This window comes from Hordeum vulgare, chromosome 5H, assembly GCF_904849725.1.
Source record: "Hordeum vulgare subsp. vulgare chromosome 5H, MorexV3_pseudomolecules_assembly, whole genome shotgun sequence".
Lineage (NCBI taxonomy): Eukaryota > Viridiplantae > Streptophyta > Magnoliopsida > Poales > Poaceae > Hordeum > Hordeum vulgare.
Window position 1 is genome coordinate 69280991 of NC_058522.1, and position 22638 is coordinate 69303628.

The 22638-nt window shown below is 46.3% G+C and overlaps 4 protein-coding genes and 1 pseudogene across 4 annotated transcripts; 2 read left to right on the forward strand and 3 right to left on the reverse strand.

The window, feature by feature from the left end:
* Positions 1-1825: 1825 nt before the first annotated feature.
* Positions 1826-3441, reverse strand: LOC123395991 (aspartic proteinase nepenthesin-1-like). Its single transcript, XM_045091014.1, has one exon. The coding sequence runs from the start codon at positions 3283-3285 to the stop codon at positions 1960-1962; it is 1326 nt and encodes a 441-aa protein (XP_044946949.1). The 5' UTR covers positions 3286-3441; the 3' UTR covers positions 1826-1959.
* Positions 3442-5036: 1595 nt separating this feature from the next.
* LOC123396340 lies at positions 5037-7178 on the forward strand (annotated as a pseudogene).
* A 1489-nt stretch (positions 7179-8667) lies between these two features.
* LOC123395361 (formin-like protein 20) lies at positions 8668-10230 on the forward strand. Its single transcript, XM_045090352.1, has one exon. The coding sequence runs from the start codon at positions 8925-8927 to the stop codon at positions 9468-9470; it is 546 nt and encodes a 181-aa protein (XP_044946287.1). The 5' UTR covers positions 8668-8924; the 3' UTR covers positions 9471-10230.
* Positions 10231-10583: 353 nt separating this feature from the next.
* On the reverse strand, positions 10584-12434 carry LOC123395360 (probable carboxylesterase 17). The gene has a single exon (XM_045090351.1). It carries the CDS (start codon positions 12367-12369, stop codon positions 11332-11334), a length of 1038 nt encoding a protein of 345 aa, XP_044946286.1. The 5' UTR covers positions 12370-12434; the 3' UTR covers positions 10584-11331.
* Positions 12435-14208: 1774 nt separating this feature from the next.
* Positions 14209-18645, reverse strand: LOC123452810 (eukaryotic translation initiation factor 2 subunit gamma-like). The gene is made up of 9 exons (XM_045129531.1): positions 18397-18645; positions 17979-18092; positions 17200-17261; positions 16679-16791; positions 16236-16338; positions 15635-15862; positions 15333-15551; positions 14910-15170; positions 14209-14826 (listed from the first exon to the last, which is right to left on the reverse strand). The coding sequence occupies exons 2-9, from the start codon at positions 18082-18084 to the stop codon at positions 14524-14526; spliced, it is 1395 nt and encodes a 464-aa protein (XP_044985466.1). The 5' UTR covers positions 18085-18092; positions 18397-18645; the 3' UTR covers positions 14209-14523.
* Positions 18646-22638: the final 3993 nt, after the last annotated feature.

Genomic DNA, 22638 nt, shown 5'->3' on the forward strand with positions numbered 1-22638 from the left:
GTCCACCGCTCCTCGATTAGATCCTTCTCAAGATCATCATGCGTTTCGGCACGTCGAATGGCAATTATAGGAGGCAACAAAACGGTCCACCCTCGCAGCCCGACGACGCACTCGCACGGGATGTCCCAAGAGCTCATACTAAGAGTAGTCTAAATCTTGGCCATGCTCATTCTCGATGATCATATTATGCATAATCACACAAGCGTGTATGATGTACCAAAGCATCTTTTAATCCCAAAATCTAGCCGGTCCTCTCACAATAGGAAATTGGGCTTGCAAAATTTCAAAAGCTATCTCCACATCTTTCCGAGCTGCCGTCTGAGCATTGTGGAAATCTAGATTTTTCTTACCTTACGGTTTTTTCAATGGCTTCACAAATGTTTGCCACTTTAGGTAGATTCCATCCGCAAGATAGTAGTCATAGTTGTGTGTATGGTTGTTTGCTACAAACTCCATCGGTGGTAGTTCACCATTTGCAATCGTATTCATGAGTGGTGACCGATTAACAACATTGATGTCATTCAAAGATCCAGGCATTCCAAAAAAGCATGTCAAATCCAAGTCTCTTGATCGGCCACCGCTTCAAGGATTATAATGGAACCCTTTTTCTGGTCGTGGAATTGCTCATGCCATTCCTTATGATAGTTCTTCCAACTCCAATGCATGCAATCTATTGAGCCAAGCATACCTGGGAACCCACGAGGTTTGTTCATCTCCAATAGCCTTGTGGCGTCTTCGGCATTGGGAGATCTCAAATACTCCGGGCCAAACAGTGACACAATTCCGACTACGAAGCGCTTGACACACATGATGGCCTGACTCTCACCCATGGCCAAGTGGTCATCAACTAGATCAGCCGGAATACCGTATGTCAACATACGCAAAGCGACTGTCACCTTTTAAAATGTGCTATGTCCGAGTTCTCCGGCGACATTCCTCCTCTGCTGAAAAAACTGATCATGGCTCGCCACTTTCTGTGTAATGCGCCTGAACAACTGAGTGTTCATCCTAAACCGGCGCCGGAAGTACGACTCGGGGTACATGGAATTATCCACAAAATAGTGCCTCATCAATCTGTTGTCGGCATCGATCTTATCCCTCCAAATTTTCTGCCGACCCATAACAGAACCATCGTGCTTCGGTTTTGTATTGATGTGCATAGCTAGGATCATTGGAAGGTCCTCCTCCTCTTCAATATCAAATTCTTCTTCGAAAGAATCATATGACGAACTCATCTACAATATTGAATTTAAACTGGTCCATAAAACCTACAAAAAACATGCACCAAATTAATGTAAAAAATGTCAAGTTGAAGCAATACATACCTTGCAACCGTTTTGTCGAACACCTTGTGGGCGCCGAGCGGCAGTGGGCGGCCGAGCGCTCTTCGTCGGAGGAATGGGGCGCATGAGGGGCGACGGCGATTAGAGGGAGATGGAGGAAACAGAGGCGGTGCGGCCATAGGCCGGGGAAGCACCGTCGGGTCGCCGGAGCAAATGGGGTGACGAGGGCGGCGGCGCCAGCGCCTGGATCCAGTGGTGGGTAGACGATGCGCTCGAGTCGTCGTTGTTCAGCACGTGGTAGCGGGGGCACGAAATATGAGGCGCGCGAAGCTGTTTCCACCGCGCGCTGAACCGTTTTTCCCACGCGCGCGTTTTTTACGCCTTTGTTGGAGCGCCCTAAGCGGCTGCGCACGCAATAAACCCAGATTTTTCAGCGCGGAGTTTATATAGCGCGGCTGTTGGAGATGCTTCAAGCATGTATATATATGGTTACAGAAAGAGCTAGCTAGCAATAATTAAACATGTGGAAGTACCTCTGCCCATTCATAAAGTTTGGCCGTTTAAATTAAAACATTTTACATTTATACTTAATGAACAGATGGGGGTATAGTAGAAAACAATTGGATCAGGTTAGCACATAGGGAGTAGTATAGGACACAGAAGCTAGGTGAGGTGCTCAGAGCACGCTGCAGTCAGCGGTCTGGAAGGAGAGCTCCCCCTTGCCGATGTCGTAGAGCAGGTGCACGTCTTGCTGCTGGAAGTTGCCGATCACGGTCTCGTACCCTCCTTCCTCGATCAGCATGCACGCCGTCGACTTGTCCACGGGCCCCCAGTAGCTCCCCGCCGACACCGCCATGTCCGCACCGCCACCGAAGTGGAAAACCAGCACCGGCACCACCTTGTCGACGTCTTGCCGTGCCACGCACAGGTCCAGTCCGGTGTCCGCCGGCGGCTGCACGAGGCTGCGGTTCAGTTGCCGGGCCACTTCGTCGCTCAGTGCGCTATACGCGGCTTCGGCGAGGGACGTCACGGGGCTGCCGGTGTCGATGATCACCCCGCCGGACCAATACCCAGCAGCGACCCGCCTGAGCTCGAACGCCGCGCTGGGGATCGGCAGCTTGGTCTCTCCCACGCTGATCCCCACCAAAGGGAGGTAGTAGAAGGTGCTGTAGGGGTAATCCTCGGGGCTCTTCACGAACGGTATCGACGTCACGGCGCCGCCGCCGCCGCTCAAGCTCGCCGACGCGCCGACGAACAGGTGGCTGGAGGCGCCGTGGTTGCGGAGATAGGGGGTGAGGCAGTAGGAGAACTTCGTGGCGCCCGTCTGGGAGACGAGCGACAGACGTCCCCGGCCGAGCCCGATGAGCCCGGACGCGCCGTTCAGGGCGCCCTTCGTGATCCGCGTCAGGCTCACGCACCCGAAGCCCAGCTTCGCGGCGCCGGACTGGAAGGTGAAAGCCTCCGTGCCGAGCGACCCGAAGACGCTGCCGGCGCCGTAGCTGGCGGCGAACGTGCAGCTGCCGTCCAGGCCGCAGAGGTGCACGCCGTTGGCCGCGCACAGCTTGGCGCTGTCCGCGCACGGCACGGCCGCGAAGGTCGACGAGCGCGACAGGTTGTAGTAGGGCAAGTCCTGCTTGGCGCACGCCTTGAGGCCGCACGTCGTCCCGCACTGGGTCCAGATGAGGTTGCTGCCGGTGTCGATGAGGGCGGCCGCGCGCTGGGGCGGGTCGCCGATGAGGTACTCGGCGATGTACTGCCGGGTGGCCAGGTGCACCGGCGCGCTCACGTCGCCGGACGCCCGAAGCTGCTGCTGCTGCTGCGTGTAGGCCAGGCGCTCCCGGCTTACAGCAACGGCGCGCCGCACGCGCTCCTCCGTGGTGTAGCCCGCCTTGTCGTCGACGTGGGTGAGCTTCATGCGGAGCCCTGCGCCGGTGCTACTGCTTGTGACTAGGCTTGCGCGAAAGCACAGTAGCACTAGCAGGAACACAAAAGTTCGCGCCATTTTTCTAGGTTTGATTAGACCCTGCTCGCTCGATCGATCGATCGCTCGTGTAGAAGCTAAATAGCTAAATTACTACTGGTGACGAGTGGCGGAATAGAGGGTGAATATAGATGGATCGATCGATGCGATCGTCTCCGACATTCTTGAGGATAGATAATGGGTGGCAATGCACAAATAGCTTGACGCCAGGTAGACTTACAAATTACCAATCGCTGTTGATATCGACGCTGAACATAACTGCACTGGCAGCATGCGACACATCTATTTTTTTCACGCTTGGGTTTTGGGATGTATATTAGAGGGTGTTTGGATCCAAGAGACTAAAACTAGTCCGACTAAAACTAGTCTCTTTAAGAGGCTAAAGTTCCAAGCACCCCTGATTAAAGAGAGGCTAAAACTAGTCTTGAGGCTAAAAAAAAATTAGTCAGGGGTACCCTACTAAAATGTGCATTAGTCCTCTCTCTCCTCATTTAACTCCTCGTGCAAGTTCTGGATTGGAGGGTTTGGAGGATAATAAATGCTCATTAACTTGATTTTAGTCTCTTTAGTACTTGGATCCAAGCATGGGTGAGGCTAGCAAGTTTTAGTCTCCTTACTTTTAGTCATGGGACTAAAACATATTCAAGCACCCTCTTACTTCCTCCGTCCACAAATACCGGACGAATAAACTGACTCAAAAAGGGTCGTGATTTTTTGCATCCCAACTCAAATAAACTCGGATGAAGAGTAAAATTATATAATATTTTAAAAATGTTTAAAGAAACTAAAATGTTTGTATGACAAACTTTGACATAGGTTCTATGAGCTTGCAAAGTTCCTCGTGAAGCTAGACTAGTTAAACCCTTATATTCAAAGCTGACTGCTGGTACTCTTACGGCTAAGTTCCATCAGATTTGGTGTTCGCCTATTCTTTTTAAGATTAAAATCTTCACGTGTCAAGCTTTCAGGGACGCCTCCCGACGGCTGATCGGATTAGGAAACGCAACTGCCCAGGTTCGGACCGTTGTGCCCTATGTGATGCTTTGGAGGACACCAATCATATTTTTTTAACTGTGTCTTGGCTAAATTGATCTGGTGCTGCCTTAGTTCTTGGTTGCAAGTGTCTTGGGCTCCTTCGTCTTTCTCTGAGCTCCGTGGTCTCGTCAGTCCCCTGGTAGGTGATACAAAGCTTCTGTTCTGGATTGGACTCGCGGCGGTGTGTTGGGCCTTGTGGACTACCAGGAACAAGTTTACCATTGAACATATCTTTCATGTTAAGCCTCTTGATTGCTTATTTAAAGCTTGCTTGTTCCTGCAGCAGTGGAAATTATTGACTAAGCTCGAAGACACACACAACTTTGACCTGCTATTGTCTAAGATTCGGACCTCGACATCTTCCATTTCGCGGCAGGAGCCGGATGTCTAAATCGCGGAGTGGCTGAGGGCTTGCATGTAGGTCGTCCTTGTTTCGGAGTTCTATGGTTGTACGGCCTGTGTGCCATCGCGTGCCATGTATCTAACTCTTTGCTTCGCGTTTTGCCTTGGGTGGCGGTTCGGACTCGTGTTATTTGTTATTTCTCACTCTGCTTGGTGGCTTTATTTATAAAGTCGGGCTCATGCCTGTTCTCTAAAAACTCCTCCTAGGCGACACGAGGAACCCTAGCCGCTGCCCAGCAGGTCCCCTCCCCCGCCCTCCCTCGCATCGTCGTCGACACAGGGTCAGCCGGCAAAGTCGCGTCGGACCCCAGGATGGCGGCGGCGGGGTGGATCTGATGCGCTGCGCCTCCCCGGAACCCACCACCCTCCCCCTGACCCCCCATGGCGGATCTGGTACACGGCGCGAGCACCTCGGAGCCCATCCCATGGCGTCCTCATGCACCCCCATCCCACCTCCCACCCCCTGCCGCGGTTGATGGCTGGTCTGGCGCGTGCCTTCTGTCCTCGAGCTATCGTGTCCCCCTACCACGACGGCATCTGGAACTTCGCCTTCGATCGGCAGCAACGTCCCCGGCTCGATGCATCTCCTCCAGCGGCCGGGTGCCCCGTCCATGCTGCAGCTCCTCTCCCCACACCCCTCCCTCACGAGCTTCGGGTCGACCCCCCCCCCCCCCTCGGGCGGTGGCCTTGGAGGCGCGACCAGGATTCGGCTTTACGCGTGCTCACCACCACCACCACCTGGCAGGGGCGAGTTCTGCCTGGCGTCCATGGACTCGTGGTTCCTCCAGCGTCCATGGTTGACCAGGTCGGCTCTAGGCCCGACGCGCCCTAGAAGTTGTGTTCCTTCCGGCTCCCTGATACGTCTCCATCGTATCTACTTTACCGAACTCTTTTGCCCTTGTTTTGGACTCTAATTTGCATGATTTGAATGGAACTAACCCGGACAGACGCTGTTTTCAGCAGAATTGCCATGATGCTGTTTTTGTGCAGAAATAAAAGTTCTCGGAATGTCCTGAAAATTTACGGAGATTTTTTCTGGAATAAAAAAAATACCTGCGCAAAGATCCACCGGAGGAGGTGGACCAGTGGGCCACAAGCCCACAGGCCACGGCCACCCCCTGTGGCCGCACCGTGAGGGCTTGTGGGGGCCATGTGGCTCCACCGCCCCCAAACTCAGCTCTATATCTTTCGTCTCGCCCGGAAAAAATCAGAGAGAAGGTTTCATCGCGCCGCCACATCCTGTTCTTCATCTGGAGGGCAGATCTGGAGTCCGTTTCGGGCTCCGGAGAGGGGAAATCGTCGCCATCATCATCATCAACCTTTCTCCATCGACAATTCCATGATACTCTTCATCGTTCGTGAGTAATCTCATCGTAGGCTTGCTGGACGGTGATGAGTTGGATGAGATCTATCATGTAATCGAGTTAGTTCTTGACGGGGATTGATCCCTAGTATCCACTATGTTCTAGATTGATGTTGCTACTACTTGGCTATTCTTAATGCTTATCACTAGGGCCCGAGTGCCATGATTTCAGATCTGAACCTATTATGTTGTCACCAATATATGTGTGTTTTAGATCCTATCTTGCAAGTTGTAGTCAACTACTATGTGTTTTGACCCGGCAACCCCGGAGTGACAATAGCCGGAACCACTCCCGGAGATGACCATAGTATGAGGAGTTCATGTATTCACCGCGTGTTAATGCATTGGTCCGGTTCTTTATTAAAAGGAGAACCTTAATATCCCGTAGTTTCCATTAGGACCCCGCTGCCACGGGAGGGATGGACAATAGATGTCATGCAAGTTCTTTTCCCTAAGAACGTATGACTACATACGGAATACATGCCTACATTAGATTGACGAACGGGAGCTAGTCACATATCTCTCCGTGTTATAGCTGTTACATGATGAATCACATCCGTCATACTCATCCATCACCGGTCCACTGTCTACGAGTCTTTTACTACTGGTCCTTGCTACCTTACTTTGTCTAGGCTTGTCCCTTGCTACAAAAGGGATTGGGCCATTTTGTTGCTACTGTTGCTACTGCTATTACTTTGCTGCCCCTGCTACTGATGTTCCTTGCTACTTCGCTGTTACTTGTTGCAAGATCCTTTTTCGTCAACGTTGTCGGGGAAGAATAGTTCTCCGACCACGGGCAACTTATTGGCGCCATTGATACAACAGTTAGGAATAGTCTGTCGTCAACAGATCGTTTCTCGCACCGTTGCTATCATACCACTTTGCTACTGATACTTTGCTCGCAGACACTAATCTTTCAGGTGTGGTTGAATCTGACAAACTCAGCTGCTAATACTTGAGAATATTCTTTCGCTTCCCCTCATGCGAACCAACAAATTTGGGTTAAATACTCTACCCTCGAAAACTGTTGTGATCCCCTATACCTGTGGGTTATCACTCCCTTGGCTTGTCGGCGCCTCGGCGTCTCCGCATCCCCGCCCAGTCGGTGCTTTGATTGGCTGTCCATCCCAATGTGTCTTCAACTCTGGCATTCTTCGGGAGATGCACCCCCTTCCGGCTCCCTGGTCTCGTCGACGTCCTTGTTGCTTCGGTCCCGGTGACCTGGATATGCGCTACCCTCAGGGATCGTGGCTCGCTCGGGCCACCGACCATCTCATCCTCCACCGCTTCTCATTCCGCCTAGTCACCCACCAACTGCCTCCGTGCCTCGTCGGTCCCTCCACCGTTTCTTTGCTTGCGCGCCCGGCATCGCCCCCACTCTTGTGGTTGTGGTTCACGCCTTAGCCCGACTTCTTCTTTGTCGATTCGTGCTCCGATGGTTTGGGATTGCTCGGACTCTGGCCAGGGCGAAATCCCTGCATCTTTTGCTGGCAGCAACGACACCCGAGGGTGTCTTCCCCTTCTTGGAGGCGCTGTCATGATTGATGTTTTGTGCCCCTCTTCGAGCATCAGGGGAAACCCTAGGTCTAGTTATCCCGATCGGACGGCAACGACGTCTCGACATCGTTATCCTTCGTGAAGGCGTTGTCTTGATTGCTCGAGGTGTCCTCGGTTATCTGGAGATGTTGGTCGTCGTGGTCCAGGCTACTTCCTAGTATAGCGGGCTTAGCTGTGATTTTTTCCTTTTCGGGTCGAGCATCCTATGTCTTTCTGCTCTGTGCACTATGTTCATGCATTGGCGTCCATGTCATGTGTTGTATCACTTTTTGTACTCATTCTAATTTCTTCTAAAATGATTGATGTGTATTCGCAAAAAAAAGAATTCATGATAAAGAATCAAAACTCTGAAAATGCTACTTTTCAAAGCATTTTGAAACACTAATTTTATTTTATTTTTGTTGTGACTTCCATAAATATGATTTTATACTGAAATTTTGCGAGCTCTTAGTACATTTGTCAAAGTTTACCCTAAAAAATCAAGCTTTTTCTCAACATTTTGAAAAAAAATGAATTTACTGTTCATCTAAGCTCAATTGAGCTCAAGTGTAGAAGGACACTTTCCCTCAAAAAGTTAATTCTTTCTAAGTTTGATCAAATATGTAAATAAAACTGGTAACAACTACTTCCTCCGTCCTAAAATTCTTGTCTTAGATTTGTCTAGATATGAATGTATATAGTCACATTTTAGTATTTAGATACATCCATTTCTGAACAAACCTAAGATAAAAAAAATTGAGGCGGAGGGAGTACAATATTTAATAAATACATTATAAAATATATCTATATTGATATTGATTTGGTATTGTTCACAAATTACCAATCACTGTTGATATCTACGCTGAACATGACTGCACTGGCAGCATGCGAGACACCTAAAGTAATGGACCGGTCTCAAGTCATTTATTTTTTTCGTGCTTGGGTTTTTGGGATGTATATTACTTCCTCCGTCCACAAATACCGGGCAAATAAATTGACTTAAAAAGGGACGTGATGTTTTTGCATCCCAACTCAAATGAAAAGAGTAAAATCATACAATATTTTAAAAATGTTTACAGAAACTATTTTTTTACACCAAACTTTGACATATGTTCTATGAGCTCGCAAACTTTGGTCATGAAACCAGACGTGTGCGTCGCACCAACCCCCGCGTTGCCCTCCTCCTAGGAGACACGGGGAACCCCTAGACGCCGCCCAGCGGGTCCCCTCCCCCCGCCCTCACTCGCATCGTCGTCGACGGAGGGTCAGCCGGCGAAGTCGCGCCGGACCCCAGGAGGGGGGGGGGGGGGGGGGGGGGGATCTGATGTGTTGCGCCTCCCCGGAACACACCACCCACCCACCCCCCTCATGGTGGATCTCGCACACCACGCGAGCACCCCGGAGCCCCTCCCATGGCGTCTGCGTGCAGCCCCACCCCCCTCCCGTGGCTGATGGCTGGTCTGGCACCTCCTGCAGGCCTCCTCCTCGTGTCCTCAAGCAATTGCGTCCGCCCTCCCCCGACGGGATCTGGAGCTTCGCCTTCGACCGACAGCGACGTCCCCAGCTCTCTGTGTCTCCTCCGGCGGACGGGCGCCCTGTCCGTGCTGCGGATCCTCTCCCCACACCCCTCCCTCACGAGCTTCGGACAGGCCCCCCTCGGGCAGCGGCCTCGGAGGCGCGGCCAGGATTCGGCTTTACGCGTGCCCACCACCACCACCACCCCGGTAGGGGCGACCTGCGGTTCCTCCAGCGTCCATGGTTGGTCGGGTCGGCTCTGGGCCCGACGCGCCCCAGAAGTTGCGTTCCTTCCGGCTCCCTTGGCTCGTCGGCTCGTCGGCGTCTCTGGACCCCCACCCTGTCGGCACTTTGATTGGCCGCCCATCCCGATGCGTCTTCAACTCTAGCATTCTCCGGGAGCTGCACCCCATTTCGGCTCCCTGGTCTCGTCGGCGTCCTTGTTGCTTCGGTCCCGATGACCTGGATCTGCGCTACCCTCAGGATCGTGGTTCGCTCGGGCCACCGGCCATCGTCATCCGCCACCGCTTCTCATTCCGCCTAGTCACCCATCGGCTGCCTCCGTGCCTCGTCGGTCCCTCCTACGCTTCTTTGCTCGCGCGCCCGCATTGCTCCCACTCTTGTGGTTGTGGTTCACGCCTTAGCCCGACTTCTTCTTCGTTGATTCCTGCTCTGATGGTTTGGGATTGCTCGGACTCTGGCTAGGGCGAAATCCCTTCATCTTTTGCTGGCAGCAGTGACACCCGAGGGTGTCGTCCCCTTCTTGGAGGCGCTTTCACGACCGATGTTTTGTGCCCCTCTTCGAGCATCAGGGAAAACCCTAGGTCCAGTTATCTGGATCGAACGGCGATTGCGTCTCGGCGTCATTCTCCTTCGTGAAGGTGTTGCCTTGGTTGCTTGAGGCGTCCTCGGTTCTGAATGTGGAGATGTTGGTCGTCGTGGTCCACGCTACTTCCCAGTATAGCGAGCTTAGCTGTGTTTTTTTCCTTTTTGGGTCGAGCATCATATGCCTTTCTGCTCCGTGCACCATGTTCACGCCTTGGCGTCCGTGTCATGTGTTGTATCACTTTTTGTACTCGTTCTAATTTCTTCTAAAATGATCAAAACTCTGAAAATGCTAATTTCTTCTAATTTCGTCCCTAAAAAAGGAATTCATGATAAAAAAAATCAAAACTCTGAAAATTATACTTTCGTAAGCATTTTGAAGCACTAATTTTATTTTATTTTTGTCACGACTTTCACAAATATGATTTTGTACTGAAATTTTGCGAGCTCTTAATACATTTGTCAAAGTTTACCATAATAAAATCAAGCTTTTCTCAACATTTTGAAAAAAATAAATGAATTTACTGTTCATCCAAGCTCATTTGAGCTCGGGTGTAGAAGGACATTTCCCTCGAAAAGTTAATTATTTCTAAGTTTGACTAAATATATAAATAAAACTGTTAACAACTATAATATTTAATAAATACATTATAAAATATATCTATATTGACATCGATTTGGTATTGTTTATCTTTATATTTTAGTATATATATATGCTTGGTTAAACTTAAAAAATATGGACTTCTTCACTCAGTTTATATGCCATGTATTTGAGGAATGAGGACAGCGGGAGTAGTACTAATACAAGGATACTTCATATTTTTGTCTAACTTTGGCTTCTAATTTTATCAATAAAATATGAGTCATATGTCATAAAAAGTACTCCCTTCGTTTAAAAATACTTATCATAAAAATGGATATATCTAGATGTATTTCAATCTTAGATACATTTATTAATTTATATGATAAGTATTTTCGGATGGAGGAAGCATGTCACTGGATGTACATTTTAAAAAATCAATAATATATTTTTTATGACATATAACCATGGTCACTTCCAGATGATGACTCTGTTTTTCCGTCTGTGTTTGTATTGTGTTTAAGAAAAAAAAAAACAAAAACAAAAAAGACAAGAAGAAAAGAGAAATAGGTGGCCATGACACCACATAGCCCAACAATCATTTCATTCTGGTTAAATAAAACCTTAATTTCAGCTTTGAAAAGAAAATACTTTGAAAAGAAAAAATGAATCATTACATTCCCTTCAAACAAAACAATGAAAAAACCACTCGCAACTCACGAAATCCATTGCCATGAGAGACGCACACAAGATGCATATGATTAAGAACAGCAACGCACACCGATGACACAACACACACTTGCACTTGCACTTACATCCGAGCGACACACCCGTGGCGCCTGCCGACGAAGCCCCCGATGGCCTCTATGAGCTCGGCGACGCGCGCCGCCGCCTCCCCGTCGGCTGGCCCGGGCGCACCCTGGTTCAGGTAGAACATGTGGCCGACGCCGGGGCTCTGCGCCACCTCCACGTCCTTCCCGCCGCGCCGCATCACGTTGCAGTACTCCACCTGCCGGTCACGCATCGTGTCCAAGGTCGCGACGCTCACCAGGAGCGGCGGCACGGCCAGCGCCGCCGCCGCCGCGTCGTCCCCCACGGGCCAGATGTAGGGGTGGTCTCGGGTGGCGCCCTTGGGGAGCGCCAGCGCCAGGAACCTGTCCACCATCTTGTAGTCCATGTACGGGTCCACCTGCACCTCGGCCGACTCGGACCGGCTCGGAGTGGACCGGGAGAAGCCCGGGTTGAGCAGGATGGCTCCGGCGAGCCGGACCTGGCCCCGCTCCGCCGAGGTGAACCCGGCGGCGACATGGTGCACCAGGTTGGCTCCATTGCTGTCACCTATTAGGAACACGCGCGACAGGTCGGCCACGGCCTTGAGCCTGCCCGCCGGCTCAGGTAGCAGCCCGGGCTGAGCGAGCGAGTTCAGCCAGTCAATGGCGGCAAAGCCGGCGTCTATGGCCGCCGGGAGCGGGTGCTCCGGAGCAAGCGGGAGGGTGATGGACACGATGCCGGCGATGGGGATGGAGGCGGCGAGACGGGCGTAGAAGCCATGGTAGAGCGACCAGGTAGGGTCGCTCAGGCAGAACACGCCGGCGTGGAAGTGGAGGAGGACCGGAAGACGGCGACCGGCCGGACGAGCTGCCTCCGGGAGGTAGAGACGGAGCGGCGGGTTGGACGGGATGTCGTGCACCGTCACGCCGTCGCGCGGCACGTCGTACGGCGCAATGGCGGTTGCTAGCTGGCTTGCCTCCGGGGGAGGTGGAGACCGCTCGACGGTGCCGTCGTCGTAGACCTTGATCCAACCCCCGATGTCCTCCACCAGTTTCTTGCGGCGGGTAGTGTTTGCCATTCTCTCTAGTGGCTTTTTGGTACGTGTGCTTGTGTTTGAACTATGTTGGTTGTGTCACTTGATGGGATGATAACTACTGATTACGAAGCCTTATATAGAGTTTTCAAGGGTTAGTTAGTTGTTATTACTACCTAATTATGATTTCATTTGGATTACAAATACAAACAAATATATCAGCAAGACAAAAATAGTACTCTAACGCATATGCTATCATTAATTAATAAAACATACTTTGCTATTTTCATCATAATGCAAATATTTGTGGACATCATCGAGAAGGGGAGAGACCATGCAACTTGAAACATCAAGTAAGATCATATCCATATTTACTTATTATATGTTCATTAATAATATAAGTTCACAAGACATAAATTTTAATTATTTGGAATACATGTACTCAATATTCTTTCAGGCTTTTATTTCTTGATTTGTTCATTAAATATGCATCGAGTTGGTGTATACTCCCTCTGTAACTAAGCATACTGAACGTACTAAAAATTTCTCGGAGAGAGAGAGACAAAGAGAGACCTTAGGACTGACCATATTCAAATGTGTTTTTGTTGTGTGAGCACTCAGGCCACTGTCGGTGACATAAATATGATGCCATTTGGAATTAAAAGATGTAGGCCTATTAAGATCTTGAGTTGTGGTTATTGAATTAAAAATGCGTGTTGTTTTTTCTTCCGTTGCAACGCACGGGCTCTTTTGCTAGTTACTACAAAATAATGTTTTTGCTGGGGCGAGGGGTATTCCTTTTTATTGTACTCTAGTTTAGTTGTTAATTACTTTCTTCGTCCTAAAATAATCGTCTTAACTTTGAAACGGAGGGAGTATGTGTCTTGTCATTGACATTATCTCTCTTGTCTTTATGTGAAAGTAAATTAACTTCCTGGTTCTGGCAAAATACTTTTGGTTGCTGCCGTCCGTGTTGAAATTGATTTCCAAGAGTGATTTATTAAGATGTGGGAAACGTCAGATAGAAGGGATTGGTGCACACGATTGACTAGCATAATCTGGTAGTGTTGCTCCTTCCACGTTCTCCACAGAGTAATTATACACGCTACATTATACACTCATGCATCCAGAAGGTATATTCCATTTCATCAGCCAAGTCTATAGTTTGTCCTTTTAGCTACATTTTCTTCTTCTGAATTGGTAGTGTAATGATGGCTATATTCAGCCGGCATGACAATGTACATTTAGCTGTTTTTTAACATAAGTTTTTCTTTATTTTGAAGTTTGATATCATTCTTACGGAATAGTTGAAAAAAAGTCCAGGGCACAACCAAACGCAAAACAAGAATACATGACAAACCATTTAACTCTTCCCAAACAAAGTGTGGCACAACATTTATCATGCATTTACTAATCTTTTTCGATAAAGGGTGTGTTTTATTGACTCAGTGTAGCATCAAGCGATACAATCATCGTGAGTAACCTGGCCAGATAATGGCAAAGGGCAGCCAGATAATGGCAAAGGGCAACATATCGCCCAGAAATTTATGCTTACTGTGTTTCTCTTTTCACAACAATTGGGAAGCTTACAGTATGGTTGTCGTTGTCAAAAAAGATTCAAACAACGCACAAGCTGAGGAGAAATTAGGAGCAATTGAACTCTGCTCAAGGCAAGACATAATGGAGTCAATGAAATGGGCAATGTAGCCTCCTCCTCTCAAGGTTGTATTTAGCAGTGCAAATTTATTTTGGTAAACTATAGGAACTTGTTCTTTCCCTGAAAAATTGAACCAAAATCCGTTGACGCCCTTGAACGTTTCTAGGGGCATTGTGAGAAATATGTAGAACTTGTTGGCAAGGAACAGCATTGCAGACTAACAAACAAGAGATAAGCTGAGTAAAATTAGAAGCGATATACTGACAAATGTTGTCAATGAAAAATAGGCAAGAGGGTAAACCTGAGCCAAAGTAGTAGGTTCCTCGCCTACTGACCACGGCCATGGTAACACAGCAAGTATAACAAATCCTAAATTCAGACAAAGAGAAAGGCAAACTAGTAGCGTAGACAAATCCCGCGACGACAAGACTTCCAGACTCATAATGTTTTCTCCTCCACCTCACAAAAACTGTACCTAGGAGCTCTCTGCCCTCCCACATTTCGCCTCTCTTGTTTCGCAAGCTGTGCGCCTTTTTTTTTCTTCAGAGCGGGCAGGGTGGAACTTCGAGGGTCGCTCCGGCTTGGATCTGGCCCCATCCGATGAGGCGCCAATGCTTCTCGACACGGCGACTCAGCGCGACCTTCTCGCCTTTGCTTGTGCAGACGGGCGCGGTTAGCTGGAGCTTGGCGAGATCGTTCTTCACGGCGACCACACGGGCACCGGTGGACATGGATCCGATGTTAAGCATCAGGATCTCACCCTTCGTGAGCTTGGAGACCTTCCCTGCCTTCTCTGTACCCTTTGTTCTCACCCCCAGCAGCCTTCGGAGAAGGAAGAAGTTGATCTGCAAAGCAATGCCCAAGGATTGCCATAAACAGCTATATCTCTGTTTGGCTAAAATCATGAAGCAGCAAAGATTCGACAAACCTCAAGCTCCACGAATACGTCAGGGAGCGACCCGATTTCTCCTAGAACCTGGCCAACCAGCCTGTCGGCACGAGTCAAAGTTGGATCCATGGTTGTTCCCACACCAATAAGTCCTCCTGGCACAGCAAATTGGAGTTCATTCTGCTCAGCATAGAGCGAGACAATCCTCGAATAGATTGGAGTGCACTTGATGTTGCCACTCTCATCCTTCATGACAATGCCAGGGCGAACTTCAATGTTCTGGTTCACCCTGAGGACTCCCTGTAAATAAGAATCAATACGCAGTTCATATTTACCACACGAAAAACAAGAACACTCATGATCTCTAATTCAGTTTATATATACATATCAATACGCAGTTCATATTTACCACACGAAAAACGAGAACACTCATGATCTCTAATTCAGTTTATATATACATACCCTGAGGATGCTGCCACCTGCTACCCCACCCCTAATTTCATCAACCTCTGAACCGGGCTTGTTGACATCAAAGGAACGAATAACAATCATGTTGGGAGGTGAAGTGAAGTTCCTTTCCGGAATGGGGATTTTCTTAATAATATATTCACAGATCACATCAATGTTGTACTTCAGCTGGGCAGATATTGGCACCACAGGAGCACCTTCCGCTATCGTGCCCTAAAAAGATGGTAGTAAAAAAGATGAAACCATGAAAGAGAAGACATGTATTTATAACACGAGCAATGACAAACAGTAGTGACCTGGATGAATTTTTGGATTGCTTCATGCTGGTTCATTGCTGCACTTTCCTGGATAAGATCAATCTTATTCTGCAAAATTATGAGATGCTGGAGGCGCATGATTTCAACAGCTGCAAGATGCTCAGATGTCTGGGGTTGCGGGCAGCTTTCATTTGCTGCTATCAAAAGCAAGGCTCCATCCATGATAGCTGCTCCGTTAAGCATTGTAGCCATGAGAATGTCGTGGCCCTGCTCAAAAAGGTAGATTCTGTAAATACATATATAACATTTACATAATACCATATTCAAGTTCCACTAATGAAAAGAATATCTAATGATCCATCAGAGAACTCTGATGACTTCCCAATTCATATAATAATTCAGTTCAATAATTGGCGATACAACTATGTAGTGTAACATCCATTATCATCTATGGTGATGCAAGAGAAGCCTCATGACAATAATTGACAGCAAACAAATCAAAATAAAACTGTAGGGTGCAAAAATGTTACTAATCACTTGGGTAGGGCAAGAAATGGTCAGGCTATGTACTTAAGCATTCATGTGCTCGATCTGTAGAAGACAACATTCATAATAGCAAAAGGGTAGAGCTTTATCATACCGGACAATCAACAAAGGAAACATGTCTCAGGAGCTTCATCCTAGTGTTTTCAAACCCAGGAACATCACAGGCAGGAGTATCTTCTTTTCCGCTTCCATACGCCCTTAATATAATAATTGAACAAAAGTCAAATAGTGTACAAGAGCTTAAAGCCAAATCAGTAACTTTGGTAAATAATCATACGCTAACTAATTTCTGGAGATAAATTTAAGATTTCAATCATGAGTTTGAGTTCTACCTTGTATTCACTAGAAAATAATCATATGAACATACAGGTCCAATGATTTGTAGGAGCATAGAAGAGTTCAATTTAGAGCACTGTTCTTTGCTCTAAATTGTAAAGAGGCTGACAGTAATAGAAGCTAATCATGTACTAAATTGTAAAGAGGTTGGCAGTAATAGAAGCTAATCATGTACTAAAAAAGAAAGGAAATTTAGCATACTTGTAACACATTGGTCGTGGACATCTGTCATCCTCGCATTTATAGATTTTTGCGTTAGCATAGCCCAGCTTGATAGTGATGTTACGTTCAAGCTCATTCTTGAAGCGAACAGTCTACAAATCAAAACAAAGACATCAGAGATCAGACAATAATAATACTAAGGAAATTCCGTATGGAACAGGATGAGCATATCGACATTCATTAGTTAGTAACAATTCTAGAAATTATAGTAAAAACCCATGGCAAAGAAGCATGAATTAGAACAGTGCCATTACTCGAGCCAAGATAATCAAGCACTTGTATTTTTTAATTGTAATATTAAATGAATTCCCAGACCACACTTTCATCAATGAATTCCTAGGTGTAGTTTACTCATTTATATACCAAAAGTAATATTCGCATGACATATTTTGAGTAATATGGTAAACTCATAAGAGTTACTGATAAATGTGATGAATACTTAGTACTTAACAGGTGTACACAGAATGGAAAGAAAATGTGGCCAACAGAATGAATGATACCTGAACTCCAGATATAGCTTTCACAACAGTAGACTTTCCATGGGCCACATGACCAATTGTACCTGAGGTGTAACATAAAGATCGCAAATATTACGCCACCACACGAAGTGACCTAACATTCGGATATGACCCAAATACCATGGAAAAAATATACTAGATTAAAAAAAAGAGCAAGTGATGGTTCACAAATCAAAACTGCAAATAAAATCCGCTATTTATACTAGGAAAGTTTACTCCATCAAAGCACCCTGGCTTTAAGAGTTCCGAATGCATTTTCCAAAAACGGTGTCTATTTATTATTCTTAAATAAGTGACACGTCAATCCGTCATCACTGAAGGCAATACATGACCCATCACATTATCATAATAAGAACTCATAGAGTCCCCCATGCAGTCGCAAAAGGATTAAGCACAGCCAGAAAAGCAACATGTGAGACTTCAGTATCATGGTCAAGGCTTAAACAGGTGCATAATTGCATATACAAAGAAAAGACAAATACGAAAGTAAGCAACAGGTTCCAACATCTAACAATCTACGCACCACAGAAAATAAGCAACATCGTGCAAATGAAACTCCACTGAAAAGAATATATGTAAAATAGGCATCACCAGAGATTGTACAATGGCAAACCGCAAACATTCCACACTGAATAACATCATACAAAATACGGAGAGCACAAGGTACAATCCACATAGCTTTGTACTGTCGAACGCCTGTAAATTCACCATGCTGATAATTACTGAACATCAAAACATTGCCAGAAGGACGGAATCGGTACCAATGTTGATTGTCGCTTGGCGCGAGATAACTTCAGGCGACAACGGGTGTAGCTTGGTGACATCAAGCTTGGTTAGGTCCTGCTCCATCAATCCTCGGCGCGCCATGATTGAAACTGAAAGAAAGAAATGGTACAAACAGAAACAGTGTCATCACCCTGTGTCTCCAACTCCTAATCACTGACCCAGAGACCAGTTGCAGGAGAACATCATATGCTGGCGCAACTGCAGCAGGACACTGATCCAAAAAGGGCATCCACAATCTAGAATCTACCGAGTTCACCGCCATCCAACCTAAAGAAAACTCGAAGGCGGACTTCACTTCCAGTCTGTCCTTAGACACGTAATCAGCGGCGTCCCGTATCCAACGGCGACGGCGTGCAAGGAGGGACGGGATCTAGGGGAGGACGAGGGACTCGCCTTGGGTCGGGGGACCGTCGAGCTGGGTGTGCTTGCCGCGACGAGGAGGGTCGCCGCGCGCCTGGATGTGCTGCGGGCCGAGGGGGCGAGCGGGGAGGGCGCTAGGAAGCCGGTCGCCGGAGACGGGGGTGTCGCCGGTGGTGCTTGCGAGAGCGAGGACGCGGCGGCAGGGAGGCGGCGGCAGGGGGAGAGAGGGTTAAGGGTTGCGGGGGTTGGCGTCGTGTAAAAGGGTGCGTTATTCTGTCGAGCCAAACGAAAATACGTTCTTCTGTCAAATTTCACGAGAAGAAGGCCCGGCCCATCGTGACTCTTTTTTTTTGTGCCGAGAACTTGGGAGTTTTATTTCCTTAACACGGAGGCTGCTTATTAAGGTTGGTCGTAATGGTAGTATCATAGGTAGTATCATGTATGTCAAATAATTCATTTTGATGAGGTGGCACAGAATTAAATGAAGAAAAAGAGGATTGGGTATCATATTATGATACCGTAACATATTAAATGTTGTGCTACTATGTGTCATTCATGACAATAAATAACATATCCTATCTCTTCCTAATAATAAAGCACTGATGACTCTGTCATCCGTCGTAGCGGTTTTGCAAAAAAAGCCCCTGGCGTTTTGTGTATTCAATCCGCACTCCCTTTTTAAGTGAAAAAACGAAAAATGGTTCGTTTAATTCGGTATATATGAAGTGTCGCCTCTATTTCAGCACAGTCACGGATCTAGCCCGGTAGATGACGTACCGATGTCTTGTTGCACTAGGAGGAGACCTGGATTCGACTCCAGCACCGACCTATTTTTCCTATTGCTTTATTTTTTTTGTGTAAATTCAAATGCTTTTAAAACATTCATATCTTTTAAACCATAACTCTAAATCTAACATGTTATATATGAAAATCGCTTGAAAGAAAGTGAAGATTTCAAATATGATATTATTTTGCATGTTACTTTCTACAATAAAGCTTATTGTGCAATATTAATTAATACCTTTTCTATATTGGTTATTTCGAAAATGCCTATTACACATGTTTCTTGTCCGATTTAACTTGAGTAGATATAACAGTTTAATGTTCTCACAAAAGATAGAGTTGACACTATAGCGGATGTTGATTCCTACTAGCTACCATATGCTAAAGTTTACAATATGTACATAGTCATCCTATTTTCCATCGTGTACAATAACCAATCAATATACGATGATGTATACTAAACTGTTGATACGAGGACGCCGGGAAGGAGATCGCCAATAAGGTCGGTTTTGTCTACCAGCTCAACAACTCGCCCAAGGTACGTATGGCATCCCCCTCTCCCTCTTTTTCTCCGTGGAATCCACCTGAAGCTTGGTGCCCTCGGGGCTTCGATCTGATTACACAAGATGGGCGTTGGCGAGGAGATCTTCGTCGTGGACCTCAAGAAGGGCGCCGTCTCCACAGGTCTTGATTCGTCTCGTGCGGGTTCTGACGAGTGATATCGGATCCTCCTCCATGGGTGGTTACGGGGCCAAAGGGGGAGGAGGAGGATGCACCACCATTCCAGCAGTCGCCACAGCAACAACACCCGATGACTTGGCCTTCACCTTCTTCGACCGCAGAGCAGGTAAAGCGGGGGCGCAGGACGAGTGGACGACCTCTTCACACTGTCGCATCTTGGCTTGGGTATGGTGGTCTTCTTCCAAGGCGGTGCATCCAGTCCGTTTATGACTGCGGCTCATGGGCCGCATAATCGCAGCTCGCAAGCAGGGGCAACCATGGTGCTTATGCATCTAACTGCTGTGTACATGAAGTACTTTTTTCAACGACATGGAAACTTGTTTGTTCAACATAGCATATGCAACTTATATCGATATGAAATACACCTGAATAGATGTAATTGTTATTCTTCTCAAACTCAAATGCTAAGTTCTATTTTGGGGCTGCAGCTCTGGAGCGGGTTCATGGATTCCAATTGGGTGATAGCACAAATGAATGTAAGAAAAATAAATGGGATGATTTTCAGCAAATATTATCAAAGGTACCAGTTTCTTTTAGCTGGAATGTTCTATCTATTTTAGTAGGGACTGCTTCACCTCCAATCTGGAGAAGATTATGGCTATGCTTTTCCTTCCATAGCATATCAGTTCTTGAGTGTCTTGAGTTTCTTTCTTTATAGCATGAAGTGAAAAAAAATTGATAACTTCCCTATTCATGATGTATTGGGTCCTTCCTGCTTGTTTTGTTTTGTCCTAACCTTGGTTCATGCCAAACTTGGTTGGAGTCTGGTTAGAAAATTGCTGATTATTTTCAATGGACGGGCGTGATTGGGGTAATTAATTGTGAATTAATATGCTATCCTATTTCAATAACATTTACACAATGTATAATTTCAGCTCCTGAGTTTACAAGAGCCTTGGACCTTAATTATTGATGATGCGTTAGCGGCTTCGTTTGTCGCTCCAGCCACAGATTTGATAGAAGATGACATCGAGCTACTCACTAAGTTAGCCTAATCAATGAATTGTACGCAACAACATGTAAGTTAGCCTAATCAATGAACTGTACGCAACGTCATGTATTATTCAAACCAATGAAGGGACATTCATGCATTGGCATTTTAATAAGTATGAATGATCTGTGGAAGTTTTTCAATTAATCATGAAGCTTGTGGCTGTGGTTATGTGGAGTCATACTAATTACTCCCTCTGTAAATTAATATAAGAGCATTTAGATCACTAAAGTAGTGATCTAAACGCTCTTATATTAGTAAAGAATGCACATAACTTACTGCAATTATGGCTTATTCGATGTATTTATCACTATGAATGGCAGTTGAAGACTATGAGAGGAGTTGGGAGCAGAATGAGGAACTTGACTTGAATGACATGGACACTTCCTCTGCAGACATTGCTTACAATATGACCAGCACAAAATAAGTTTTCATCTTTTGTGCTCAGGTTGTAACCTATAATATTATGTACTACGGTACTTATCTAAAACTTGATACACTTGTATTTTGAAAAGAAAAAAACTTGATAAACTTCATGTTTTCCTGCAACAACTATTTACTTTCGCTTCTTGCAGTAAGAATTGGTGGTTTTGAGATGGCAAATAGTATTTTCATTTCCCACCTTAAAAAATCGGAATTTTGAGTTGGAAGATGCTAATTACCAACAATGTACTGTTGACTATGCCTTGTCTTGCCCTGGTGATCGGTTAATAAACATGATGTGGGAGGACTACTGCCAGTGGGATTGTACAACAAGACTGGGCTTGCTTCTGTATATTTTGATAAAAAAATGTGAGTCATTCTTTGTCATTTCTGCTACTTAAGTAGACTGCTTGGTTGATTTGACTTACTGAACAATGAGCCATGACTTAAGAAATATCCATTACTTATAGTAAATGTGCTATGTCATCTTTATATGATTATATGAAATAAATATTGTTTAATCGGTGGCAACAATCTTTACTTGATCACATTATCTCTTAGCACAAATAAAAAGTGTGGTGTTGCGAAAATATTAAGATCTGGTTCAACACCCAACGAGTGATTAAAGTCCATGTTGACTGCACTTTGCACAATTTAATTATTGTTAGATCTATCTGAGTATGGGGAGAAGCCTCTAGGTTGCGACATGCACGTGTATGAGCGGTCGACATTGTTAATGATTTAATGTTCAACCCGTAGCAACGCACGGACACATTTACTAGTAATACTAACATATGATACTATGCATTACAGATGTAGTATCATACACTAGTATCATATGCATGATACTAGTATACGATACTCTTCATTGCAACCAGCCTAAGAAACTCTGGGCATTCTTTGTCATTGCCCGCGACAACCACGGTAAGGTGCAGCGACTCGTCTATTATCACATGTGGCAAGTGTGGAAATAACAAATCTAATCGTTATCTTATGTGGGTTAAATCTTGAAACAAATCTGGCGTTTATGAATTTGAGAGTCGAGTCTGACTGTCTCAAAGCATTTAAGGTCATCTCTGATGCAAATACATATATGGAAACAAGCGTGTCAATCATAGCTGAAGGTTTCCTCCTGACACTGAAGTTTTCTAGTATCATTTTTGATCATTATAGTAGAGAGGTCAATTCGACCGCGGATGCTTTAGCAAAACATTGCATTAGTTTTGGCTAGACATGTGAATAGTTTCAAATCCAGATTGCCCAAACTAAACAAGTCTAGGTCTTTAGTCCAAACCAATCCAATCAAAAAGTTTAAAACTAGTATCCACGCCGAACTA